The sequence below is a fragment of the Xiphophorus couchianus genome, chromosome 4 (assembly GCF_001444195.1).
Source record: "Xiphophorus couchianus chromosome 4, X_couchianus-1.0, whole genome shotgun sequence".
Classification (NCBI taxonomy): Eukaryota; Metazoa; Chordata; class Actinopteri; order Cyprinodontiformes; family Poeciliidae; genus Xiphophorus; species Xiphophorus couchianus.
In genome coordinates, this window is record NC_040231.1 from 34,118,229 (window position 1) to 34,142,833 (window position 24,605).

The following is a 24,605-nucleotide window of genomic DNA, read 5'->3' on the forward strand; positions in this document are numbered from 1 at the left end:
TGTCCTTGCATGTCCTCAGTGTCTCTCTGAGTTCACGCTGGACTCTCCTCTGCTCCTCCTTATCTCCAGACCTGAAAGCCATCTTCCTTTTGTTTAGAAGTGCCTTCAGGTCACTGGTAATCCAGGGTTTGTTGTTGGAGAAGCAGCGCATGGTCTGGGCTGGCATGACAGTGTCCTCAGAATCTGATGTAGTCCGTGATGCAGTCAGACATGTTGTCGATGTCCTCCCCATGAGGCTTACAGAGCACATCCCAGTCTGTCGACCCAAAGCAGTCCTGCAGTGCCTCAGCTGCCTCCTGTGTCCACCTTCTCACCGTCCTGATGCGCACAGGCTGCCTACTCACTCGAGGGACATACTTGGGAGTCATCCTTACCAAGATGTGGTCCGACCTGCCAAGGGGGGGCAGGGCTGTGGCGCTGTATGCATCTTTGGCATTAGCACACAGGAGATCCAGCATTTTATTTTCCCTGGTGGGACAGTCAACATACTGCTGGAAGTTGTATAGAGTTTTGTCCAATAAGGCATGGTTAAAGTCACCTGTGATGGCCATGAAGGCGTCCGGGTGTTGAGTCTGGAGTTTGACAGAAGGTGCCTTGCCCGAAATACAGGTCAACGAAGTATGTGCCATTACCAGGCTGGGCACAATATGTAAATAGCTACTAAATGGTGAAATTCTTCTTTTTGTTTATTGGTACCACAGTGACACTTAGTGGTTGATTTGTGAATTTATTTTATAGAGCGGTAGAGTTCTTCTTCGCGTATTTTTGTGTTAGGCACTTCCTGTTTGCTAACCACGCCGAGTGAGCGTTAGAGCCTAAGGAAAAGTAAAGAAAATCTGTAAAATAGCGCTCTTGGGAAGCAGAACGAGGTAGGAATGTGCGCAATTGTGTTTTGTGAACATTTATGTTTATTTATACATCTTGTATCCTTTGTTTATACTGCAGTTTTCACGATGTCAGACAAGGAAGGTTAATAATAAACTGCACCCGTTTGGAACTCCCTGCGTCTGGCTGTTCACTCCAAGAGGCCGCTACAGTGAAAACTCGCTGCAAGAGACCAGATCTTTCTGCAGGGAAGCCGACACCATTCTACCTGGAACCCAGCTGTCGCCGCTTGCATCGATGATGTCACACAGGCAAGATAAATGGACAATCACATGAACAAGCTCACAGCATAACTGAATTGGCATAGTGTGTCAAAGGATAATTAAAAAGTCTTCGGTGAACCAAGGCAGTTGCAGGAAGCAAATAAGATGTCACTTCCAACAGAGAAAACGGATAATCCTGTAGACATGCCACTCAGGTCTAGCTCCAGAGAAAGAAAGCTAACAGAAAAAGGCCAAGAGATGCACGTCCAAGACAACAAAAAACGTGAGAAAGCGTTTCAGAAGGCTTATGATTCTTGGAAGTGGGTAGCAAGAGAAACTAGGAAAAAACTAAAGGCCCTCTGTACATTAGAAGACCTCAATGATTTACAAGAAAACATTCAGGCAAAGTACGATGCTGTAAGACTGCAGTACGAGCCCATCCTACGTAACAGTAACACCACACCAGAGATTGTCAAAAAGATGGAAGCTTGTGTTACGCTCACAAAGGAAATTTGTGACCTTATAAACAATCGTACAGAGACTATTGATAAAGATTATAATAGTCATCTTGAGAAAGAAAGAGTGAGAGAAACATTAAACAAAGATGAATATGGCTCTATCTTTGGGCACACTCAAACTGAAACCGTAAGCTCATCAAAATCATCAGAGAATTCAAGCAGCCAATCCAGCTCATCTAGTACCAGTAACAACAAAGCAGATGCGCAAGCAGAGCTTGCTGCTAAAGTGGAGCAATCAAAGGGCACCAAAGAAATTCAAGCACAGCTCCAAAAATTAGAAAACGAATGGAAACTTAAAGAGTCAAAAATGCTGTCAGAAATTAAGCAAAAAGAAGTGGAAATGCAACAGCAGCTGGATCAGGAAAGAGCAAAACTGCAGCGGTTAAAAGAAGAAAAGGAAATAGCTGTAGCAGCAGCTCGTGTGAGAGCATATGATGAATTTGAACGCAGTGAAAACAATGTTGAAGATACTAATTACAGAACAAACCCTATCTTCTTTAGAGATAAACCCTGCTTGAGTCCAGAAGCTACATCGTTCCAGCCTTACCAATCAGCTCCGGAGGTGACAATAAATCCTGAGTCATCCAATCTAGCTGAAGCAATCGCCAGCTCATTAAGTATAAGTCGCTTACCAGTCCCTAAACCTACTGTATTCAGTGGGGATCCTTTAAGGTTTACTGATTGGAAAATGTCATTTATGACTCTCATTGACAGAAAGCCCCTCCCAGCTAGTGAGAAGATGTTTTATCTCAGAAATTATCTTGCTGGAGAAGCACGCAAAGCTGTTGAAGGTTTCTTTTACCGAGACTCAGAAAGTGCATACATTGGAGCTTGGAAAGTCTTACAGGACAGATATGGGAACGCGTTTATTATACAGAAAGCTTTTCGTGACAAGCTTGCAAGATGGCCAAAGATTAATGCAAATGACTCACTTGCACTACGTGAATTTTCTGACTTCCTCCAAGGTTGCAAGGAAGCAATTCCACATGTCAAGGGATTAGCTATCCTCAGTGACTGTGAAGAGAACCATAAGTTGCTCAAAAAATTACCTGAATGGATTGTTCGCAAGTGGAGTCGAATAGTTGTGGATGAACTTGATGAATCAGGTGATTATCCAGATTTTAAATGCTTCACAGAGTTTTTAAGCAAAGAGGCAAAAATAGCCTGTAATCCCATTGCCTCACCCCTGATAGGAAATTTCAAGTTTGCAGACGACAGAACCCAAAAGAGAGCCAAGACTTTCAACACAAATGCACAACAAAAGAGTTTCAGTCATGGGATACAAGATACAAATGACTGTAAAGCAAAATCATCTTGCTATGTTTGTAAAAGTGAAGCCCATGGCATCACCAGATGTCCCGCTTTTGCTTCAAAGAGTGTTGAAGACAAAAGGACATTCATACACGAAAATCGGCTCTGCTTTGGATGCCTGAGAAAAGGTCACGTGACCAAGGAATGTAAGAGACGACACACATGCAATATATGCAGACGTCGTCATCCAACCTGCTTACATGAAGAGAGGAAGGAAAGATCTGTGGAGACAACAACAAATAGCTCCACTTCCACAGAAGAACATGCAAACCAGAGTTGTGTCCCATACATTGACTCAGCATGTTTCTGCCACTACCAGTATTGTACCAGTACTTGTGTCTTCACTACAAGAGCCACACAGAGAAATACTAACATATGCAATGCTGGACACACAAAGTGACTCGACGTTTGTGTTAGAAGATGTAATTGACAGACTGAATGTGGATTTCCATCCAACAAAGCTGAAACTGAGTACTATGACTGCTGTCGACACAATCATTTCCAGCAAGAGTGTTCATGGTCTACAAGTTCGAGGACTTAACTCTGAGAGTCGCATCCAACTACATCAAGCTTATAGCAGAGATTTTATCCCAGTGGACAAGTCTTATATTCCGACGAAAGAAACTGCATTAATGTGGCCCCATCTCAGAAACTTGGCAGATAAGTTACCTCCCGTTCAGGACTGTGATGTAGGGCTTCTCATTGGATACGACTGTCCAGCTGCTCTAGCTCCACTTGAAGTTATAACAGGTGATAAAAACCAACCATTTGCACAGAGATCAGAACTAGGATGGAGTATAATAGGCTCATCAAACCCCCACCTAGACAGACAAGGAGGTCAAAGTTTTGTGCATCGACTCACAGTAAAGGAGCTACCAAGCCCGTCTTCAACTGACATTTTAAAGGTCTTAGAGTCGGATTTTACGGAGAGAAGTTACGAAGAAAAATATGTGTCCCGAGATGATGTTAATTTTATACAGTTTCTCAGTAACAACATCACACAGAGGGATGACGGGCATTATGAAATGCCTCTTCCGTTCAAAGGCAACGACCCGCCTAACCTACCAAACAACAAAAGACTAGCCCAAGTTCGCCTGCAGGGTCTTAAGAAAAAATTAAAGACCAGCAAACAATACTATGAGCAATACAAAACATTCATGGAAGAAACCATAAATAAGGGTGATGCAGAGCCTGCCCCTACAACATCTGAAGGAGAAACAGAGTGGTACCTTCCACATCATGGCATCTACCATCCCAGAAAACCAGATAAGCTGAGAGTTGTTTTTGATTGTTCAGCCAAATTCCATGGTGTTTCTCTTAACGACACATTGCTTACTGGGCCTGATTTAATCAATCCTTTGGTAGGAGTACTATGTCGCTTCAGGAAGGAGACCATAGCTATAATTTGTGACATAGAAAGAATGTTTCACCAATTTTCTGTCACTCCTGAATCCAGAAATTATCTCAAGTTCCTCTGGTGGAAAGATGGAGATTTGGAGAAAGAACCACAGGAGTTCAGAATGACAGTTCATCTCTTTGGAGCTGCTTCATCTCCAGGATGTGCCAACTTTGGGTTAAAGCATCTGGCACAGCAACACAAGGCTAACTATCCTCAGGCAGCCACATTTATTGAGAAAAACTTTTATGTGGATGATGGCTTAGTCAGTGTGCCATCAGTTGAGGAAGCCAAGAAACTGATCATTGAATCACAAGAGTTGTGTAAGAAAGGAGGCTTAAGGCTTCATAAATTCAACTCAAACAAGGAAGCTGCTCTCACATGCTTGGATTCTTCAGAAGTAGCAGCAGCCATCGAGCCCCATGGTTTGGATCCATCCTCATCTGAGCGTGCACTCGGGATTCAGTGGTTGATAAAAAATGACACCTTTGTTTTTAACATCGGCTTAAAAGATCAAGCTTCAACCCGCCGCAGCTGCTTGTCCATCATTGCTTCACTTTATGACCCTCTCAGATTCATTGCTCCATTCAGCCTTAGTGGAAAACTGATTCTTCAAGAGCTTTGTCACCGAGGCATAGGATGGGACGATCCTCTCCCAGAAGACATAAAGCCACGGTGGGAGAAATGGACAAATGATCTACTGAAATTGAAAGAGATCTCAATTCCCAGATGTTATCACCCCCCTGACTTCCACAACATTGTCAGAGTAGAGCTGCACCATTTTTCTGATGCTAGCTGTGTAGGATATGGTGCATGTTCTTACCTGAGATACATAAATGACAAGGATGAAGTCCACTGCAGTCTTGTGATAGCAAAGGCAAGGGTTGCTCCCTCAAAGATCACAAGTATCCCAAGATTAGAACTTGCAGCAGCAGTGATTTCTACAAAGGTCAGTGTCATGCTTAGATGTGAACTTGACCTAAAGATTGATCAAGAAATTTTCTGGACTGACTCACGAGTTGTACTAGGGTACATCAATAATGATGCTCGCAGGTTCCACATATTTGTTGCCAACCGTGTTCAACTGATTAGAGATAACAGTGATCCTAATCAGTGGCATTATGTTGAAACGTCAGAAAACCCGGCTGATCATGCATCCAGAGGTCTTTGTGCTTCAGATATTCATTCGACAAACTGGCTGCAAGGACCAAGGTTTCTTTGGGAGCATGAGTTACAACTGACGACCAGCACTCCAACGGAATTACTAGTCGGTGATCCTGAAGTCAAGACAATTCAGGTGCTCGCAACTGATGTCAAATGTAGTAATGATATCCTCAATCGCCTGAATCGATTTTCCTCTTGGACAACACTCCTCAAGGTAGTTGCCAGAATCAAGAGACTAGGTTCAAAGCAACAACATGGCGAACATGTGACTGTTGACGAACGTGAAAAGGCTGCTGAAACAGTGATTAAGATTGTACAACAACAAACCTTCCCAAATGAAGTAAAATTGCTTAAAGGTGAAAAGAACATTCCAAACACCAGCGCTCTTTTCAGTTGTGATCCCATCTGGTCTGAAGGGCTTCTTTGTGTCGGTGGAAGATTAAAGCAGTCATCTCTCTGTCTTAAAGTCAAACACCCAGTGATACTACCCAACAACAGTCATATTACTAAGCTGATTGTGTCCCACTACCATGCTAAGACATGTCATCAGGGTCGAGGCCAGACACAAATGGAACTTAGAACCAATGGCTTCTGGGTCATTGGTGGGAGTAAGTTGGTGGCCAAGATGATACGCGATTGTGTGTTTTGCAGAAAACTTAGGCGGCCAACAGAAAAGCAGAGAATGGCTGACCTTCCTAAAGAACGCGTCGAATCCTCTGCACCTTTCACATATAGCGGCATGGACTGTTTTGGCCCTTTCATTGTGAAGAAAGCCCGCAAAGAATACAAAAGATATGGTCTAATTTTCACATGTCTCTACTCTAGAGCTGTCCATATCAAAATGCTCGAAGACCTGTCGACTGACTCTTTCATAAATGCACTGAGATGCTTTATCAGTATTAGAGGAGCTGTAAGACAACTGCACTGTGATCAAGGCTCTAATTTTGTTGGTGCCAGGAACGAGTTCACACAAGCACTGAAACAATGTGACACTAAGTTACTTGAAGTTTTCTTGACGGACAAACAGTGTGAATTTGTTTTCAATTCCCCCTCTGCCAGTCATGCAGGTGGTATCTGGGAAAGACAGATCAGAACCATCAGAAATGTGTTGAATGCTACTTTTGCACAGTGCTCAGGCCGACTCGATGACGCCTCCCTCAGGACATTGTTATATGAGGCAATGGCTATTGTAAACAGCCGCCCATTAACAGTGGATGGAATCAATGATCCACGAGCATTGGAGCCCATAACACCGAACCATCTCATTATGATGAAATCTAAGGTTTCTCTTCCTCCCCCTGGAGTGTTTGTCAAAGAGGACCTATATGCCACAAAGAGGTGGAGGAGAGTGCAGTATCTCATTGAACAATTTTGGAGTCGTTGGAAAAGGGAATATTTGTTGAACATTTCCATGAGACAGAAATGGCACTCAGCTCAGCGCAACCTCAAGAAAGGGGACATTGTCATTATCAAAGACGACAACCTTCCAAGAAATCAGTGGCAACTAGGACGAGTGGTTGAAACTGTTCAAGGCGATGATGGATTGGTCCGTCGAGTCAAAGTTCAAGTCGGAGAACGAAAGTCCAATTCCTCTTCCAAACTCTCAATTATTGAGAGACCAATCCAGAAATTGGTTCTTCTTTTGGAAAATGATGAGAAGTGATAAACAACCTTTGTACAGTTTATTCACCACGTTATTCTTTTCTGCAGACATGCTCATTTAGTAGAGTCAAGAAATCCTGTTCAATTACTTTCCTCATGTCTTCTTTTGTTCATTTATTGAGACAGGATTTGGTGGGAGTGTAAATAGCTACTAAATGGTGAAATTCTTCTTTTTGTTTATTGGTACCACAGTGACACTTAGTGGTTGATTTGTGAATTTATTTTATAGAGCGGTAGAGTTCTTCTTCGCGTATTTTTGTGTTAGGCACTTCCTGTTTGCTAACCACGCCGAGTGAGCGTTAGAGCCTAAGGAAAAGTAAAGAAAATCTGTAAAATAGCGCTCTTGGGAAGCAGAACGAGGTAGGAATGTGCGCAATTGTGTTTTGTGAACATTTATGTTTATTTATACATCATGTATCCTTTGTTTATACTGCAGTTTTCACGATGTCAGACAAGGAAGGTTAATAATAAACTGCACCCGTTTGGAACTCCCTGCGTCTGGCTGTTCACTCCTAGAGGCCGCTACACAATATGCCTCTGTGTTGCATGCTAAGTCTAGAGCAGCCTATAAGGACTGGGTTGCTATAGAGAAGCCAAGATCTGGAAAGACTTTGGAGCTTAAGAAAATTGCAAATGCTAAGCTTAAGAATGCTGTCTGTTATATTAAAAGGAATGATCAGAGAATGTGGGTAAACTCCCTGGCAAATAAACCCCATCACAAAAGTTTTAGAATGAGATAAAGTTAATTAATAGCAGTAAGCCTCTGCTGTCAACAATTATTGAGGGGTTACTGGAGATAAGAATATTGCGGAAATATGGAGGAAGCATTACTGTGGAATTTTTATCTGTGTAAATAGTCAGAGGTTCAGTGTTGGCAATATTGACCTAATGATGGTATGATTGTATGTTGCTATTGAGCAAATGTCATTAAATAAAGCATGGGGTCTTGACCATTTATCAGCAGAGCACCTGAGGTACATTAATCAAGGAGTTCATGTGTTACTTTGTGCTTTAGAAGTTTTCTAAAACATGGCCTTTTACCTGACTCCATGTTATAAGTACTTTTTGCCAGGAGTAAAATGAAAAACTGGGAAGATATCAAGTATTGTTAAATACAGATCAATAGCCTTGGCCAGTGTATTGTCTGAACCTTTGGAACATATTCTATTAGAAATACTTCAAGAGTGTATAACAACAACTGATAATCAATTAGGTTTTAAAAGTAAGCTCAGTACTGATTTATGTATTTATTAATTGAAAGAAATTGTAAGTAAATATGAGACAGAATACTTCTGTTTTTATGTTTTTTTTGGTTGCATCTAAAGCTTTTGACAGAGTTAACCACCATAAGTTGTTTATCAAACTGCAAAGTAGAGACGTCCCTGCATATTTAATCAGGATATTACATTATTGGTATCCTCATCAGTCTATACAAATTACCGTAAGTGGAATTCGAAGGTTTCTGAACCTTTTTCTGTATCTAATGGAGTCAGACAAGGTGGAATTTTGTCTGGTGTTCTTTTTATATTGTACCTTGATGATTTCTCTGTTAAATTAAATCAGTGGTACCCAAAGTCAGTCCTTGAGGGCCGGCATCCTGCATGTTTTAGGATGCTGGCACCTGGATCAAATGATGGCTCATTAGTGCCCAAGAAGAACATTGACATGCTGAAAAGGTTGTTACTACCACCAGGAGAACTAAAACATGCAGGCTGCCGGCCCTTGAGGACCGACTTTGGACACCACTGAATAAAATGATTGCAAGACTGGGTGTACGATGGGTAAACATCTTGTAAATCATTTAATGACGATCTGGTCCTTTTGTCTCCCTAAAGTGCTGGCTTGCAGCAGTCACTGCGGTAGTGGCTGCTGTAAGCCAGTCAATATATACAGTACGCTGTGTATATTGTGTCCAGTTTGACATCATGTTTAATCCCAAAAGGAATGTTGTTATGATTGCTACAACTAAGGGGTTTAAAGTTTGAGAAGATTAAATAACTAAGTCTACTTGAGTTATTTGCAGTCTCTGACAGTGTGGATTCTAAGTTTTCCAATGATATCAAACACATGGAAATCAAAAAAGAAGTTGTGTTGTGTGCATTAACATACTTTTTGGGCTATTAGTAGTTTAGAAGCATAATAAAAGAAAAATCGACTTGCATTGCTTTGGCAGAAACAATAATCCTTGTATGCATTATTACATATAAAAATGTATTTCAATTGTATTTATTTAAAGATTAAATAAAAATATCAACATTTGTTGACATGCGAGCAGAGCTTTACAAGCAAGCAAAGTTGTAAAAGGTTTTCACCAAAGGAGATTTTTTTATGGCATAGACTTGTTCAAAGAAATTGAATCGCTTATGAATGACACATCAATACTCTTAGGAGGTATAACTTGGCTTCCTGTTAGGTAAATTGTATATATTGTTATCAAATATTTGTTGTTTCATGTGCCTTTATAATGTTCTTGTCTTATATGCCTTTATTTGTTTCATCTTAGCATAAAGGAAGTTTCTGTGTTGTTGAATTACTTTGATTCCTTTCTCAGAAGGCCTCTCTGAGGAAGAGCAGAGACAACTGTTTTCAACAGGGTTATCGTTCAACAGAAACCTCTGCATCCTTGACCTGTTAGATAGCTATAAAACCATCGCTGTGAAGACGTACAACTTGCTCTGTTTTACCCTGTGTCTGGAACAGAATAATCTAGTGTGTAGATATCATGTGTTTTGTTAGTGACTAGCATTTGCTTTGCAATCATGTGATTGAAGTGTTTTCCCCACCCCTTTGAGACGCTCTCTGTAACAGGGATCCTAACAGCAATAAAAAGGGAGAACGGACACATATGTTTTGAGAACGGAAGAGATGTGTGACTGAAAACATATCTCTGGCTGTTCTCCTCGCGAGTACAAAAGAATCTAACTCTCTTGTCTTTCTTGTGTTTGTTAAATCTGTCTCAATAGGTGTTTAAACCTGACACTTCGTCTGATCATATAAGCAGTCCTGGCGTTTTCTTTCCACCGATACCTTCAGTTTTTTTTTTTCTTTTTGAGTGACCCAGTCTTAACCCACTTATGTATTTTTATTTTATTTTTTTACCCCACCAGGGGGTCTTTTGTGGGCTCTAGTGTCCCTTATATGACAGTAGGCTGACAGGAAACGGGGGAAGACATACGGCAAATGTCGTCGGGTCCGGGAGTCACCGCGACGGCCGTGTCGAGGACTCGAGGCCTCCAAATACGGGTCGCGCTAACCGCTACGTCACCACGGCACGCCTCACTTATGTATTTTTGTTTTTCAAACAAGACTGTATTTCAATCTGGAGAGACTCACACAGAGAAAGACAGTGATTAAAAAGTTTTATTCTTAAAGTTAATTTTTTTTTTTTTACAAATTAATTTATGGGAGAAGGAACTCTGACCTCCACAAAAGACACTGTGCTGTGAATTGGGTTAAGCTTGGATGAACATTTTGCGATGCTGATTGGTGACATCTTCCCCCCTGGAAAACACATGGTGCCATGGATGAAGGTCCTTATAAACAGAAGGTTGACTGATGACTCGCTAAGACGAGGCATGGTCTGATGTTGATAGGCTGCAGCAGATGAACGTAATGCAGGTAGGGCTGAAGAGTCTTCCAGTTTGAATTTACAATAAGGCTTCAGTTTATTATTTATAAAAATAATGCTCCATTCTCAATTCAAATTCAGTATTTGGGAAATTAAGACACAAACATCATTTTCCAGTACAACTAAAAAAACAGTTGAACAAGAACATCTGAACATCTCGGCAAGCTTCATTATTATTTTTAAACACAATCCTTTGGTGAGTTAATTATAGAGTCGCACTTTGTGCTCACATTATGTAAGATAAAAGGTTGTTTACATGCAGTACCTTGAGGACCACAGTTTGAAAGAAATTGATCTACAGAAATACACTGCTCCATCAGAAAGAACAAATCAGTACCAGGAGGAGGTCTTAGAGATGTCAGTCACCTCATGTACATGCTGCTCACATCATCTCCCTGTCCCGTCTGGTACCAACAGCTGGGTCACCACAATGGAGCTTGCTAAGACTATTTAGCATCATCACTGATGACGGCAGATAAATCGTTTTCCTGGAACAGTAAGTTGTCTCATCATCAGTAACACATTAGGTAGTACATACTGTACATAAGCATGTTTAACAGTCCTAAGATCTTCCTCATGGCTTCGATTGATTGTTTTTTGATTGGGAGAGGTGCAGTTTTGCAGACAACAGTAGTAATACTACTGGGAGGAAGTGGAGGAGCTCAATCTTTTCACAGATTATCTGTCTCATATTATATTGTCGAAACATGGTGACAGTTTGACCAAATTTTGGTAAAAGTTACATATTGCAGCTTTAAGTGGTAAGAACCATATCTATAGTATGCAGTTTTGAATGAGTTTAGAAAATGCTGATGCTGTGGAGACTAAGGTGAACTGGTTTTTATTGAGCGAGGGATACAAAAACAAATAATGTTGTTTACTGAGGCTTTATATATACTATATATATATATATTCCGTGAAATGATGACTTCAGCAATAACTGTTGGTTTTAGTCATTTAGGGCTGGGAGGATGATTCCTTTGCAGAGTCCGAACCCCACCCTGTATCCATCTCCTTCACAGTAACCTAAGAAGAAATAATCATTATTACAAAATATTACTGACATCATTCAGCCGATGCAGAAGAATATAACAATAATTAGACAGCATACATCAAAACAATACATAAACGTTTTAAAGTTATGACGAGGCTTGGTTATCAGTGTAAAAGTAACTTAAAAAATAACAAGGTTAAGTAGTTATTGAATACACTTATTACTAAGTCTACATCGCTCTGTATTTTTTAAATATTGATTAGTATCCTAAAGTTAAGTGGTGTGGTTTCAGTAATATGCCATTTACTGACTTATTATGCCATTATTATTAATATGCCATTTCTTCAAATGCCCTTTTAGGATCTGGTTTCTGCAAAGCTTTTTAACTGTTTTTTTCCCTCATTCTTTCGTCTTTACTTATTCCAAGTGCCTGCTTGTTTTCTTCTCTGTTCAATTTCTTCTCCCAGCAGTGTTCATTCCACAACACATTAACATCTTCCCATGCTGCATCCTACAGCTGACATCTCATATTGTAGCCTAAACTTGTTGTACTATTGTTGACTGTTTTGACCTTGAGTTTATCCTTGTGTGTTCGTTTAATAATTTCATTCACAACTACTGTATGTAACATTTTGCCCAAGAAAAATTTCCCTCAGTCAAAATAACCTATATTCTTTTTTTTATACATTTATTTATGATTTTTCAAAGTTAAACAACCAAGGCAGAAGAAAAACAACAACAAAAAGTAAACAAATACAACAAAAACAAAATTCAACAAGACAAAACTGTCAAAACAGTGTCAGCTTACTGGAGTACTGATAAAAGAGGATATAATATGTGCCCATCAGTCCGTAAAGCGTAATCAAACACGAGACAAAGTCAAAGGGAACAACAGACATTTCTGAAAACATTGTATCAAACAGTTCACTATTTGATACTTGATGATTTACATTTACAAAATGTCTGAGTTTAGAAAAGAGATGGGGAAACAGCTTGACGACATTGTTGCAGACCTGAAAGACGTAATGAACAGAGTTGAGGAGGCTGAGCAGCGAATAACCGAGGTAGAGAAATTCAACATGGATGTCAAAGACGTACTGAGCCCCACGCTCCAGGTACAAGAAGACCTACAAACACGTCTAACAGACCTGGACGCCCGTTCACGCAGGAATACATTCATATTCATGGGGTCACAGAGGGAGAAGAACGAGATAACCTACAAAAATTCATAGAGAATTTTATTAAAACTGAACTGTCCCTCACGGATATCACACCGGGCATACAGCGCTGCCAAACAGCCGTTCGGTTCCAACCCCAGATCCATCGTGATACATTTTCTGGAGTATACCACGAAGGAACTTGTGCTTCGTACTGATTGGGGTAAGAAAATGATACAGCTGAGAGGAAAACAGATGTTCTTCGATCAAGATTTCCCCAGTGATATCCTTGCTAAACGTAAAGCATACAATCCCATCAGGAAGATCTTAAAAGAGAAGGGACTTCGCTCCCAGACCATGTACACATCCAGACATCGTGTTTTATTAGAACGGCCCTATGTTTCACAACAGTGTACAGGACACGTCTGATGACATGAGGAAGAGGAACACATGGTGCCATGGATGAAGGTCCATGGATGAAGCAGCGGACAAACCAACGTAGGATGCCTCCCAACCCAAACCGAGAGCTTTCTCCCAGGAAGGAGCGAGCGGAACCCAGCGGTGGATCCGGAAAACGCGAGTGAAACACATCTAGGAAAAACTTAGGGCCTTTAGGTGCAACAACAACAACCTGTAGCTTTCTGGTGAATTCTTCTGTAAAGTACAAGTATTGCGGACAAATTTTTTTTCTAGCCAGCATTTTATGTACTTAACAGCTGTTTGTGTATGAAATGATCAATAAATGGAGTTAACGTTAAAGTTAACAAACTTAGGTTTGGGAGCAGGGCTACGCCCCAAACCACACATCTAATTTTTCAAGTAGCCTATTTATACTTTGCTCGCCTATTCATCTCTGTCTGTTACATTTCGTCAAAGTTACGTTCGTCACTTCAGACTCAGACTCGTTTCATCAAGAATCTACTTACCATGGAAGATGCCCTGACACTTCAGGGCATCTTCTGACTCGGACAACCTATTCAACTCTCCACCCACTGCAATAAACTCCCCTCCTGACATTATGAGACAAGCCTCAAGCTCCAAACGCTTGCGGTCCGTGATCTTCGATCCTCAAACCCAGTCTAACTCTTCATCTTCAGCCATTCTTTATCCAAACAAGGTTCATCCATCTCCTTCAACACCATCTCAACCCCGCGGCCGTGGACTGCGTTGTGGTTCTAGACATCAGACTCGTTTTATAAATACAGTGTTTTGTGGTCAATATTATTTCATCATTTTATTAATGTGGGTGGCCAGTTTGAATAAGACTTCCTATTAAGCTATAAGAATGATATAAAACAAACATGTACAAAAACACTGTACATCCATAAGCTAAATTATGGAAAATCAGTTCACATATTGGACTATATATATATATAGTCCAGAAAACTTGCTAAGCCCGGTGAACTGGGTGCCGACATGGTGGTCCACCATGTTTTTGTATTAAAAGATGTTAAGTAGACAGGAAATGTACAAATATTACTGGGTACCGGTAATTATATGTTACGGAAAACATCGCCAGTGAAATGCTATTTAAACCCACAACTAGTCTTAAAAACAACAAATCAAAAAATACAATGAAAATGAATATCCATTATTTGCACTTCTGTTAAGTCAGCGGCTCAAAATCTGTAATTAATTTATATATTTGGAATTGTTTTCATTACTTTGGTAACTGTCAGACCCATTAAATTGAGTAATTAAGAACACACCGGATGCTTGATGGAGGTTTATTGTTTTGGGCAAATGTCCAGTGTGATGACTGGAGGTTAGTAAAATAATTTTTTTGACCACCTTCTGTACTTGAAACATCAGATTAAGTTAACTTTCATTTTCAACTAAGTTGTAAGAGATTTTTTGTAATAATTTTGTCAATATTTTAACAAGAAGTAAAGCATATATATTTGTCATGGAAGAAATTACTTTATTAAGAGTCTGGATGAGAAGAAATAAGAAATTTATTAAAACCTTGCAAGGTGAGAACAGAAATACAGAGTCAAAGGAGTCTGTCAAGTCTGCTCTGACCAACAGTGGATCTGCCTTCCTTTTATAGGTTCTGGTCAGAGAAGAGAGACTTAATTGGATGAGAGGTGTGAATCCTTGATTGTGATGTACCAGCCAGGGATTCTGTGGAGCCTAACACAGATGGTCTTGCCATCTTTTTTGTGTATCGTTAAGGATAGGTGGTTGTTCTTCCATGCTAAAGAGGGCAGATAAGTTCTACATCTAAGTAACACTTAGATAGTCTCCAGGCTCAAGGAGCTCTCCCCTGCTGTTATATGACACTGCATAAGTCTTGAGAGCAGCTTGACCAATCTCACGATAAGACTACGCAGAAATACCTAAAGCAGAAGAGGGGTGAGGAGCACATTATAAAATTTTACATTACAATATTTTTTCAAACAATTTTGTCAAAGTGCGTGCAAGAATCAAACCACCTGTTATCACCCACCGCCTTTGTTGGAAATGTTTGTTTTTGGAACCTAGAAGGCCGCTACAGTGTGTCTGATGAGGGCGCATTTGCGAAATTGTGAAAAAGTGTGACAACTTTGCCGAAACACGTGCACTGAGCGTTGCGGAGCCGCGAGGAGGGAATCGTATCTGATGGGGAAACGCGGATCGAGAGGGGATGTCCTCTTTATCCTGAATCTTGATAGCATCTCATTATTTTGAAATAGTATCTCATTATTTCGGGATTGTATCTCCAAATAATTAGTTTATATTTTTATTCATTTATTTATTTATTTTTTGCCACAGTGGCGGAAACAGGCTTCAATAGATTCATATTTATGTGAATATGTTATTCACCTTTGACACCAAAATGTCTAACCTGTGATGGTGATCTCATCTCCATCCTTCAAGAATGTTCTAGTTTTTCCTCCTCCAATGTCAATACTCTTTGACCCTCTCCAAGACAGCTCCAGCATGGAACCAAAACTGCCAGGGTTCTGTGGAAATAAAGTAAATTTTCTTTTAGCCAGAGTCATAATTATATGTAAAGAAATATACCTTTGGCAACAATGCACTGTGTGATCATGTCAGCTTCTGCATTGTCAGTTAAACATAATTTAATGTGACCCAATTTTTACTCTTTTCATTATTAATGTGAAGTACTTATCAATAACGTAGAATCCAGAAATCTGATCCACCAAAAGAAACCTAACCTACACACAATAATGATATTATTGCATATAGCTAAAAAAAACTTTTTTTTCCTGTCCATTTTCATCTTCAGTTCTCGTATTGCCTGTTGAAAATAAATAATTCTCTGTTTTCCTTCTATCTCTTTCAGCTAGTTGCTAAGTTAAACCTAAAGGAAATGACATGTTCGGAAATGCAAATGAGAGCTAGGGTTAGAGGGAATGACACACTAGGGAACGCCCTCTTTAGGGCGTAGCTTACAGGCTAAGAAAGCAGATCACAAACTGTTCTTGGTTGCCATTTTGTCTTGCTAACTCCTAAATGTGGCATGAGAAATGGACCAGGTGTATTTTGGTATTAATAAATGGAATTCATGAATTCAACTTACTGACTCTTCTTTAACCTCATACATCAAGAACTCAGCGTGGAGAACGGTTAATTCTCCACATACCACAGTAATATTTTACATGCATGTTCTTTTTTTGACTCAAAATCTTTTGTATTACATAACATTATTTTTAACCATGGAAAACAAATAAGTTAAATTCCTTTTAACCATAAAATTATGATTAGTGTTTTTAACCAGTTAAATAATTGATTCTTAAATAATCCATTAAGCTTTTGTAAAATGTGACATGAAATACAATTACCAAGGAGACTTAGTCTTTCTAGATCAAATTTTCTCCTTTATAGTTATCTTTTGTATCAGTAAAACTCTCTCTGAGCAAATGAGTTCATCATTACATATGTAATGATAAACTTTCTTCTGATATAAAAAGGTACATTTAACATAAATAAAAATTGCATTGAACTAAAAATTGTAATTCCAATTATAATCCTGCTGAACCTAGCAACTGATCTATAACTTATGAGTTATTCTAAATTATTTTTCTGAGTCAGGGGTAACACACAGCTGGAGGAAAAGAAGAGAACTGGGTCAAAATCGAATGCAGCTGGGTCTTCCAAGTCACCAGCACATCACAGAGATAGTCACTTGTGGGTCCATGATTCAGAACCGAATACATATTGAATGAGAAAATGGATGCACTAAAACATAATATCATCTCTAAGGTGGAGACTCTGCTCAGGTATTTTGGAAAATATTAAGAAGAAGCAACAACGGCACCCCCAGAAAAAAAGAAGAAATCACTGGCCAGTTTATTCCAGCACAACACATCAGAGGGGGAGGGAATAGAAAATTAACTTTCTAGATACATGTTCTCGGTTTGTGTAGAAAGTGAAAGCATTTGAGTCGTGATCAGTGGTGGTGAAGAGGCAGCAGACACAATCAGCAGGACAGACAAAAACTCACAACCAGACTGGTTCTGAGAATTCCACAGTACCACACTCTTTGTCAACTTTACAAAGCCTGGTTGAATGGCTGTATTATCAAACATGAAATAGCAGTGTCCATGTAATGTTACTAAGAGTTAGGGAGATAAAATATATAGGTCCGTCTCAGTCCATGTGTCCATCTGAAACACGTTTCTTCTATGTTTTCACACTCCTATGTTTTCTGTAGTGAGCTAGCAATAACCTAGCAATCACTAGTAATAACCTAGGCTGTGTTAATGAGAAACCACACAACTATGGCTGTTACAGCCAGTAGGTATTTTTGAGTCATTTCTTATGTACGTTTACAGCTGTTTAAAAAAAGTGTCTGCTATCCACAGGGGTTTCCCTTCCCTCTCAACTTCCTCTGTTTTGCTTTTGTGAAACGGTCGCAGAGAGCCGCAGTTTTCTTCAGACAGCCTCCTCTTTGAGCAACGACATTACAATTTCCATCAAGAAGTTAACTTTACATCAGTCTTATTTTTATAGAAGTTATTTAGTAAAGTATTGTACAAATGTATATAATTCTTTATTGTGTCAGATAAATGTTTCTCAAAAGAATCCATGTCTCCTGCAAATACCAAAACCAGATAGTGTTAGTAGACTAGTTAATGCAAAAGCATGGCAACAAACTGACAATTTTTGTCACGGATCTATGTCAATGACATCCAACTTTAGCACTACGGATGAAGTATGAAGTATGACCTTTCAGAGCTTAGGTTTAAGCTCTGAAAGGGTAGGGTTAGGGTTAGGTGCCGATTGAGCTTTAATTGACTAATGGGTAGTATTAGAGAAAGGTCAGGGCAAGGCTATAGAAATGAATGGAAAAATTAATGGAAGACAACTCAAAGACATTGTAAAGACAGACAGATATACTGTGTAGGTGTGCATGCATGTGTGTGTGTGGGTGTGTGGGGGTGCGCGCACGTGTGTGTCCGCGGGCGTATGCAGGGGTGTGTGTGTGTGCAAAACCACTTAATTATTAACAAGGCAGTAAGGTTGCTGACACTTACGGGTCCACTGATGGTACCGGAAGCCAGTAAGTCTCCTGGTCTGACATTGCAGCCATTACTTGTGTGATGTGTGAGCTGTTGCTTCATTGTCCAGTACATGTACTTTAAACAAAGAGAGATACAAAGAGGAAATTATTTCATTTAAATTTACTGTAAACTCTGCTTCTCTACCCTTGATTTTATTACAGCTTTAACACTCACATCTGTAATGACACTCACAGTTGTGAAAGCCTGCAGCTATGAAATCATGATCATCTCTTCAGACAACATACCTTCACAGTCTCTTTCTGTAACAAACCTTTGTTATTCTGCAATATGTTGGATCTGAAAACCATTTTTTTGAAGCTCTAAATTAAGTTTCGCACTTTATTATCACAACATGTGAGTGTATCATAAGGCAGGTAATTCTATAAAGTACTATCTCTTACAGAGATTACTGGCAAGTCTAATGAATAAAGTAAATACTGTATCTACAGTGTTAATAAAGGTGTTAACAACCAACATCAAGGCAAAGGCAATAGGCAAAAAACAAGAACAACAATTCAACAACAACATCAGGTCCGTGAAATTATTTGCCGGAAACAAAGTTGTTGAACCATCTGATTGATTTGGTCAGAAATAATAGAGAAAGGTTAATCAGATAATCATGTGACTGTCTGTGTTTAGAGTCTACTTAAAATGCCACAATGTCCTCTTGAGGTTTTGTTCAGATTCTTACCTTAAAATTTGAACTACAGATGTTTACAGCCTCAGTCATGTTCTGACCTTGAGGGAGAAAAAGCAGAGAACATTTTAGCATATATGACACAAGGGTAGGGCATCAAGTCTCAAGAATCACTTGTCAAACTCAAGCACAGAGCTAACATTTCAGTTCTCCCAGAATGATTGAAGTTTGTACATTTTGATTCCTAATTTCAATTCCCAGTCCAGCAACTGAAGAAGCCGTCAAATTTCAATAAAGAAAAAGCAGCTGTAGTGTGTGCGCAGCCATGGACAGTGTGCGGCAGCAACTGAGAGTATGGATTCACTTTAATAAATGAATGGACCACTCGGCTCAGTGCGATCCAGATAGTGAGATGCAATGAGCTCAGTGTCTATGTCACAGGTGATGCTCTGATAAGAAATTTTTCTCTTATTGATGGATTTAATGTGCATAAATTCTGCGTGTCTGGACCAAGTGGTCTGGTGTGTGTGATATGTCAAAATGACAGATGCCCTTCATATTTTTCCATCACTGTTTAAAGAAACCTTAAAAGACAGAAAATATTTGGCCACAAATCAACTTTTAAAAAACAAAGCTCTCCCGTGAAAGATGTAAAAAGAAGATTCATAACAATATTGTTATGAATATATTCAAGTACATATGTGCGATAAGATATCTATATATTAGTTAGAAGTAGTCCTGTGGAAAAAAATGAATAATTAAGTTCATGAAAGGTAAAAAGATCATACAATTAAAATTGAGAAATTGAGAGTATTTTTTTCAGAAGCAACTGGTTAAATTTGTTTCATAGTTGACTTTTTTTTGACTCTGTCATTCTGTCTTTATATAGAGTTTGAATTGAGAATTGTTAGGAACTGGAATCATTCAATTGCAAATGGTGCCTAACTCTATATGACACAGACAGTCCATGTAACTCACAGCTGTAGAATTAAGAAATACACAGAACCTACACTTGAACATACATGCACATACAGTATATATATATATATATATATATATATATATATATATATATATATAAAAAAATTCCCTTCTCACCCACCGCGGGTGGTTCTTATCCTCTGAGCTCGGGTCCTCTACCAGAGGCCTGGGAGCTTGAGGGTTCTGCGCTATATATATAATATATATATATATGTATTGGACCAGGCTGGTCCAATTTAGCCATGAAACCTCCCACACTAAAATGAGAGGTATTTCACTTTCATTGTCCCTGTATGTTCAAGTATGTGTATACTTTATCACGCTGAACAAGGGTTGTTTGCCTATCTCCAGCAGTCATTGGGGTGGGGTACAACCCGGGCAGCACAAAGACTCACAGTGCTAACAACCATCCACACACTCACAGCAGAGCAATTGAGAGAGCCCAACGCACTGAACAGATGTATTTTTGCTGGAGGTAAACTTAGGCCAAGATTCAGACCATGGCCTTTTTACTACAAGATACAAGGAACCCCACAGTGCACCCCACATACAAAAAATTCAATAAGAAACTTCAATTGAAACTTTGGACTGTTTTTTTATATTCCTGATACAAAAGACATTGTCAGAGAAGATTTTGGAATTTCCATTACGTATGTATTTTATAGGAATTTGTTTTAATTGGACGGCACATTAGAAAAGCAATTAAAATTACGATTTACAGTTTGTTTGTTTCTAATGAAAAAACCCTTTAATTTAAGGATTCTGGATTGGGTGTTGATTGTTCCAAGTGTAGACATGGTTGTCTAAAAATATTTGAGGAATTTTATGATATGAAAGAAGTCATACAGTTTAAATGACAATGATCTCTGATGTTGATGTTGTATGTAAACTTCTGAAATAAAAAATGGCAAAAGAAATCCCTAATAAATGTGTCCACTAAGTTCTCTAGCATTTATAAACAGAAATAATTATAATTCTAACTTAACACAAGAGAAGATTGGTCTCATTAAATTCAAACTGAGAAAAATTGTTTTTTTTCTGCATGTAAACTTGTGGTTTCAACTGTAGATGATTGTATATGACAGATAAAAACTCTTTCATCTGCAGTTCCATGTACACCAAATATTTGCAAGTTTCTTGTGTGTGTTTGGATGTGTACCCTTGAGTGACACAAACAGGTTAATGTTGAAGGTATATCCATCTTCATGTTGTAGGTATGGGAGAGGTTGGGGATCCTGTAAAATAAGGTTGAAAAAAAATCAACAAAGGGGGTCTCAAAGTCACAACACTGAAGCACAAATGGAATGACTTTCTATCAAATTAATAAAGTAAACAAAATTAACTAAATCAAATATTTTTGTTTTAGTTCAGTTAATTTTTTCATTGTAGGATGGCAGAACAAAGTGAAAAGGTTTTTTGGCGAGCTGTTACTCCATGGTTATTTACGAAAGAGAAGAACAGATAAAAATCTATTATAGAAAAGGTTAAAAGTGTAGCAGAAACACGCAAGCTGACCTAGAGCATACTTAAACCATACATAGATGGACTCTTGCACACTCTTCACTATTCTAAATTAGTTTAAGAAGGCCTTTGTCTTGATATATCATTTCACAGATTATGCTTTGATTCTAAGCAGTGCTGGCCCAAGGTGCTATTGGACCTTAAAGGATCCTACATTAGTTGAACAACATGTTTCAATGTTGTGCTGTTTGTGCATGTCACAAACAGCAATTTTTTTAGTTAATAGGGAAACTGTTAAATAAAAAAATGCTGTTTGTGCCAATGTCTATGCTCATAATTACTTCAAAAAATGTATATCTTTCATTATATTTTTCACCCATGGAGGTTGCCATGTTTTCACCTGCTGGGTTGATGATGCGGTTCTGTGCTGGAATATACAAAGTACACACAGGAAGGCTAACTTTCCCTGAGTTGTTGTTTAGCATAATGAGTTTGACAGGTGAAATTTTAAATAATGCCACACATAGATGGACTCTTGCACACTGTTGGCTGTAATTTAAATTTTAAAAGAAAATAAAAACAGTGAGGTGAGTCTGGATCGCTTCCCACATGAAAAGAAAAGAGTGCAGTGGGAGAGAGCCAGAGCTGAACACAATTTCTGAAGGACCTACTCTCAACATTTCTCTAGAGAAGATTTTGATTCATTTGTACAGGCAAAACTGATGAAGGCTCTATAGGTGGGCGTTACCTTTACAAGCTAAAAACAATTGCATTCCAGCAGTTTTTATCCACAAAGGGCCTAAACCCACTGCCAAACAAATGTATGGGGGAATTTTACTGCCATAAGTCAAGAGCGCACATTTTCACTTTGAAAGCAGAACTTAAATTCTTTGTTCTCAGAACTTGCAATACTTGTGCTTAGGTTTTCAGTTTGAAAGCAGGGTTTCATCCTTTTGTTCTCAAAACTTGTAATGTTTGCATTCAAAACTTTTAAATCTTCTCTGTGCTCTCTCAAATCTTTGTAGTCACACTCAGAGATCTTCCTCATGCAAAACTGCTCTCTGCACGGATTAACTCTGCACGCAAAGTTCCCTGCTTGCTTGCAAATTCTTTTCTGCTTCTTCAGTACTGCAGCCAGTCTGACAGTAACAGCCAACACCATGCCTTCACCAAATAGTCAGAGCATGTCATAGTCACCCATGTCACTCTGTATCAACATTGCAAATACAGTACATCACACATTTGTAAAGTTGAGTACCACTATCAATCAATGCTCGCAGGTTGCCATGGCAACCTTTACTACATCAAATTCTGACTTGCCATTGGGCGGGCAGATGTGGGGAGGGAGCGCTGTGCTTTTATATCTAAACCGGGCTGTGATGAAGTTGTACCAAACTGCACTTCTGAAAACTCAACTGTCAAAGAAAGCCAGTAGTGAGATGCTTTTAGGCAAAATAATGAGAGAATAAGAGAATGAATGGGTTAATCCAGAACAAAGTGGCATGAGCTTCTCTTTTTCTGTCTCCTTGCAAATTTATTACATCTAAATTGCACACTCAATCACAGTTATAGGGAAAGATATTTAAACATATGATTTTTGCAAGTCATCTGTTTTTCCAATTGTTAGGAGAAACACCTTAGCAAGTGTGCTGTATCTGCTAAGCTTTGCAAATTAAAGCAATCAAAATTCTATTGGAGGTTGTAGAAATTAAAAGTATTAAGTTAGTCACCTTTATGGGGTCTTGATTGTCATATAATTCACAGTGCTCGTACAGTGCACAGTACTATCCGAACTTGTAAAATGAATCTATCTGGATAACAAGCGCAAGACATACTGCCAAAGTCTCTAAAACAGACTCCCTTTTTTCTGTTTCCTTTCTAGCAAGCTCAGGAGGTCTGGAATAGAAATTGATACGGATTTCCAAAATTAATTCTATTCAATTCACAAGGGCTCGAGTGGAATCAATCAGTTTGACTGATTTTCCATAAGGATATTCGTTAAGGACCAGTACCAATTTTACTTGGATATGTGTATTCTCAGAAGAACTAATGCGGCAAGTAATAGAAACTAACTAATTTGGTGCATTAATAAAAATATGAATATTTCCATTAAGAACTTAACACAATGAAATTACATTAATCATTTACTTATTAACAAGACCTGACCTGACCAAAATGCATTAATTTAAATAAATTCAAACCACTAAAGTTTCGCCTATATCAGCATTTAAAACTCGTTATATGGCCCCTCATTTGTAAAACGTGTTGACAAACAATAATGACTTTCCACTAAGGTTTGGCGATATGCAACATTTTCCCAGCCACTTTGATCAATCCAACAAATGATGATGGGCAATATATATTTGCACAGGTGACATTTGAACTTTTTTGTGAGTGGAACAATGTAAGCATGAATGGACTGATTTGTCATTTTAGAACATAAAAGTAAAAAAAATTGAGTACAAAAACAATGGATTTTTTTGACAAATAGACAAATTTATCAAAAACAAATTTGCCTATTTGGGATTACTTAGGCTTTAAACAGGTTCAAAGAAGTAAACCACAGGATGTAACCAAAGTGGTTGCCACAGGATTCAAGTAGGTAAGCAATAACTCAACTATAATTTTCCTACAAAATGGACTATGACGGTTCTTAGTATAGTTCTGAGCATGACTAAGATTTTGATTACTAATTCATAAAATGTGTGAGAAGTACTGTAGATGGTTTTAATAATTTAAACATTTGTTCAAATGAAGTCCCAAGAAATTTGATATCTATGATGTCTGAAAGAAACTTTTAGAAAATACAAATATAACTTTGTCTAGTAAGATGGCACTTGGACATTGTCTTCAGAAAGTTGCAATATTTGTACAAACCTGCAAGGGATTAGACTCTGCAAAAGGTAAAAGTGCTTCCATTGGCACAACCCAGGGTGAGATTGTTGTCCCAAAATTCTTTCCCAGGAAAGGTCCAAGAGGAACATACTCCCAAGCTTGAATATCTCTAGCTGCAGACACACAAAAACCAACATTATCATTAAGTGGATAGTAGGTTCAAAGAATTGTAAAGGACTGCCAGAGGAATAAAAAATAATAAT

General features: G+C 38.8%; 2 protein-coding genes across 4 annotated transcripts in view; one reads left to right on the plus strand and one right to left on the minus strand.

Moving 5' to 3' along the window:
* Positions 1 to 3,175: 3,175 nt before the first annotated feature.
* LOC114143092 (uncharacterized) lies at positions 3,176 to 10,056 on the plus strand. Its single transcript, XM_028014846.1, has 2 exons — positions 3,176 to 7,499; positions 7,576 to 10,056. The coding sequence occupies exon 1, from the start codon at positions 3,181 to 3,183 to the stop codon at positions 7,138 to 7,140; it is 3,960 nt and encodes a 1,319-aa protein (XP_027870647.1). The 5' UTR covers positions 3,176 to 3,180; the 3' UTR covers positions 7,141 to 7,499; positions 7,576 to 10,056.
* A 428-nt stretch (positions 10,057 to 10,484) lies between these two features.
* Positions 10,485 to 24,605, minus strand: part of fah (fumarylacetoacetate hydrolase (fumarylacetoacetase)) — a 63,068-nt gene continuing 48,947 nt past the window's right edge. For all 3 annotated transcript variants that reach the window (XM_028014892.1, XM_028014891.1, XM_028014895.1), the window contains 6 exons: positions 24,385 to 24,515; positions 21,206 to 21,281; positions 19,120 to 19,166; positions 18,402 to 18,503; positions 15,746 to 15,863; positions 10,485 to 11,793 (listed from right to left, as the gene is read on the minus strand). In XM_028014892.1, coding sequence (XP_027870693.1) covers positions 11,717 to 11,793; positions 15,746 to 15,863; positions 18,402 to 18,503; positions 19,120 to 19,166; positions 21,206 to 21,281; positions 24,385 to 24,515 — 551 coding nt within the window. In that variant the 3' untranslated portion in view covers positions 10,485 to 11,716. The remainder of the gene's footprint in view (positions 11,794 to 15,745; positions 15,864 to 18,401; positions 18,504 to 19,119; positions 19,167 to 21,205; positions 21,282 to 24,384; positions 24,516 to 24,605) is intronic.

Coding starts and splice junctions, on each gene's coding strand:
- LOC114143092 (XM_028014846.1), top strand. CDS start 3,181: ATGCAAACCAGAGTTGTGTCCCATACATTGACTCAGCATGTTTCTGCC.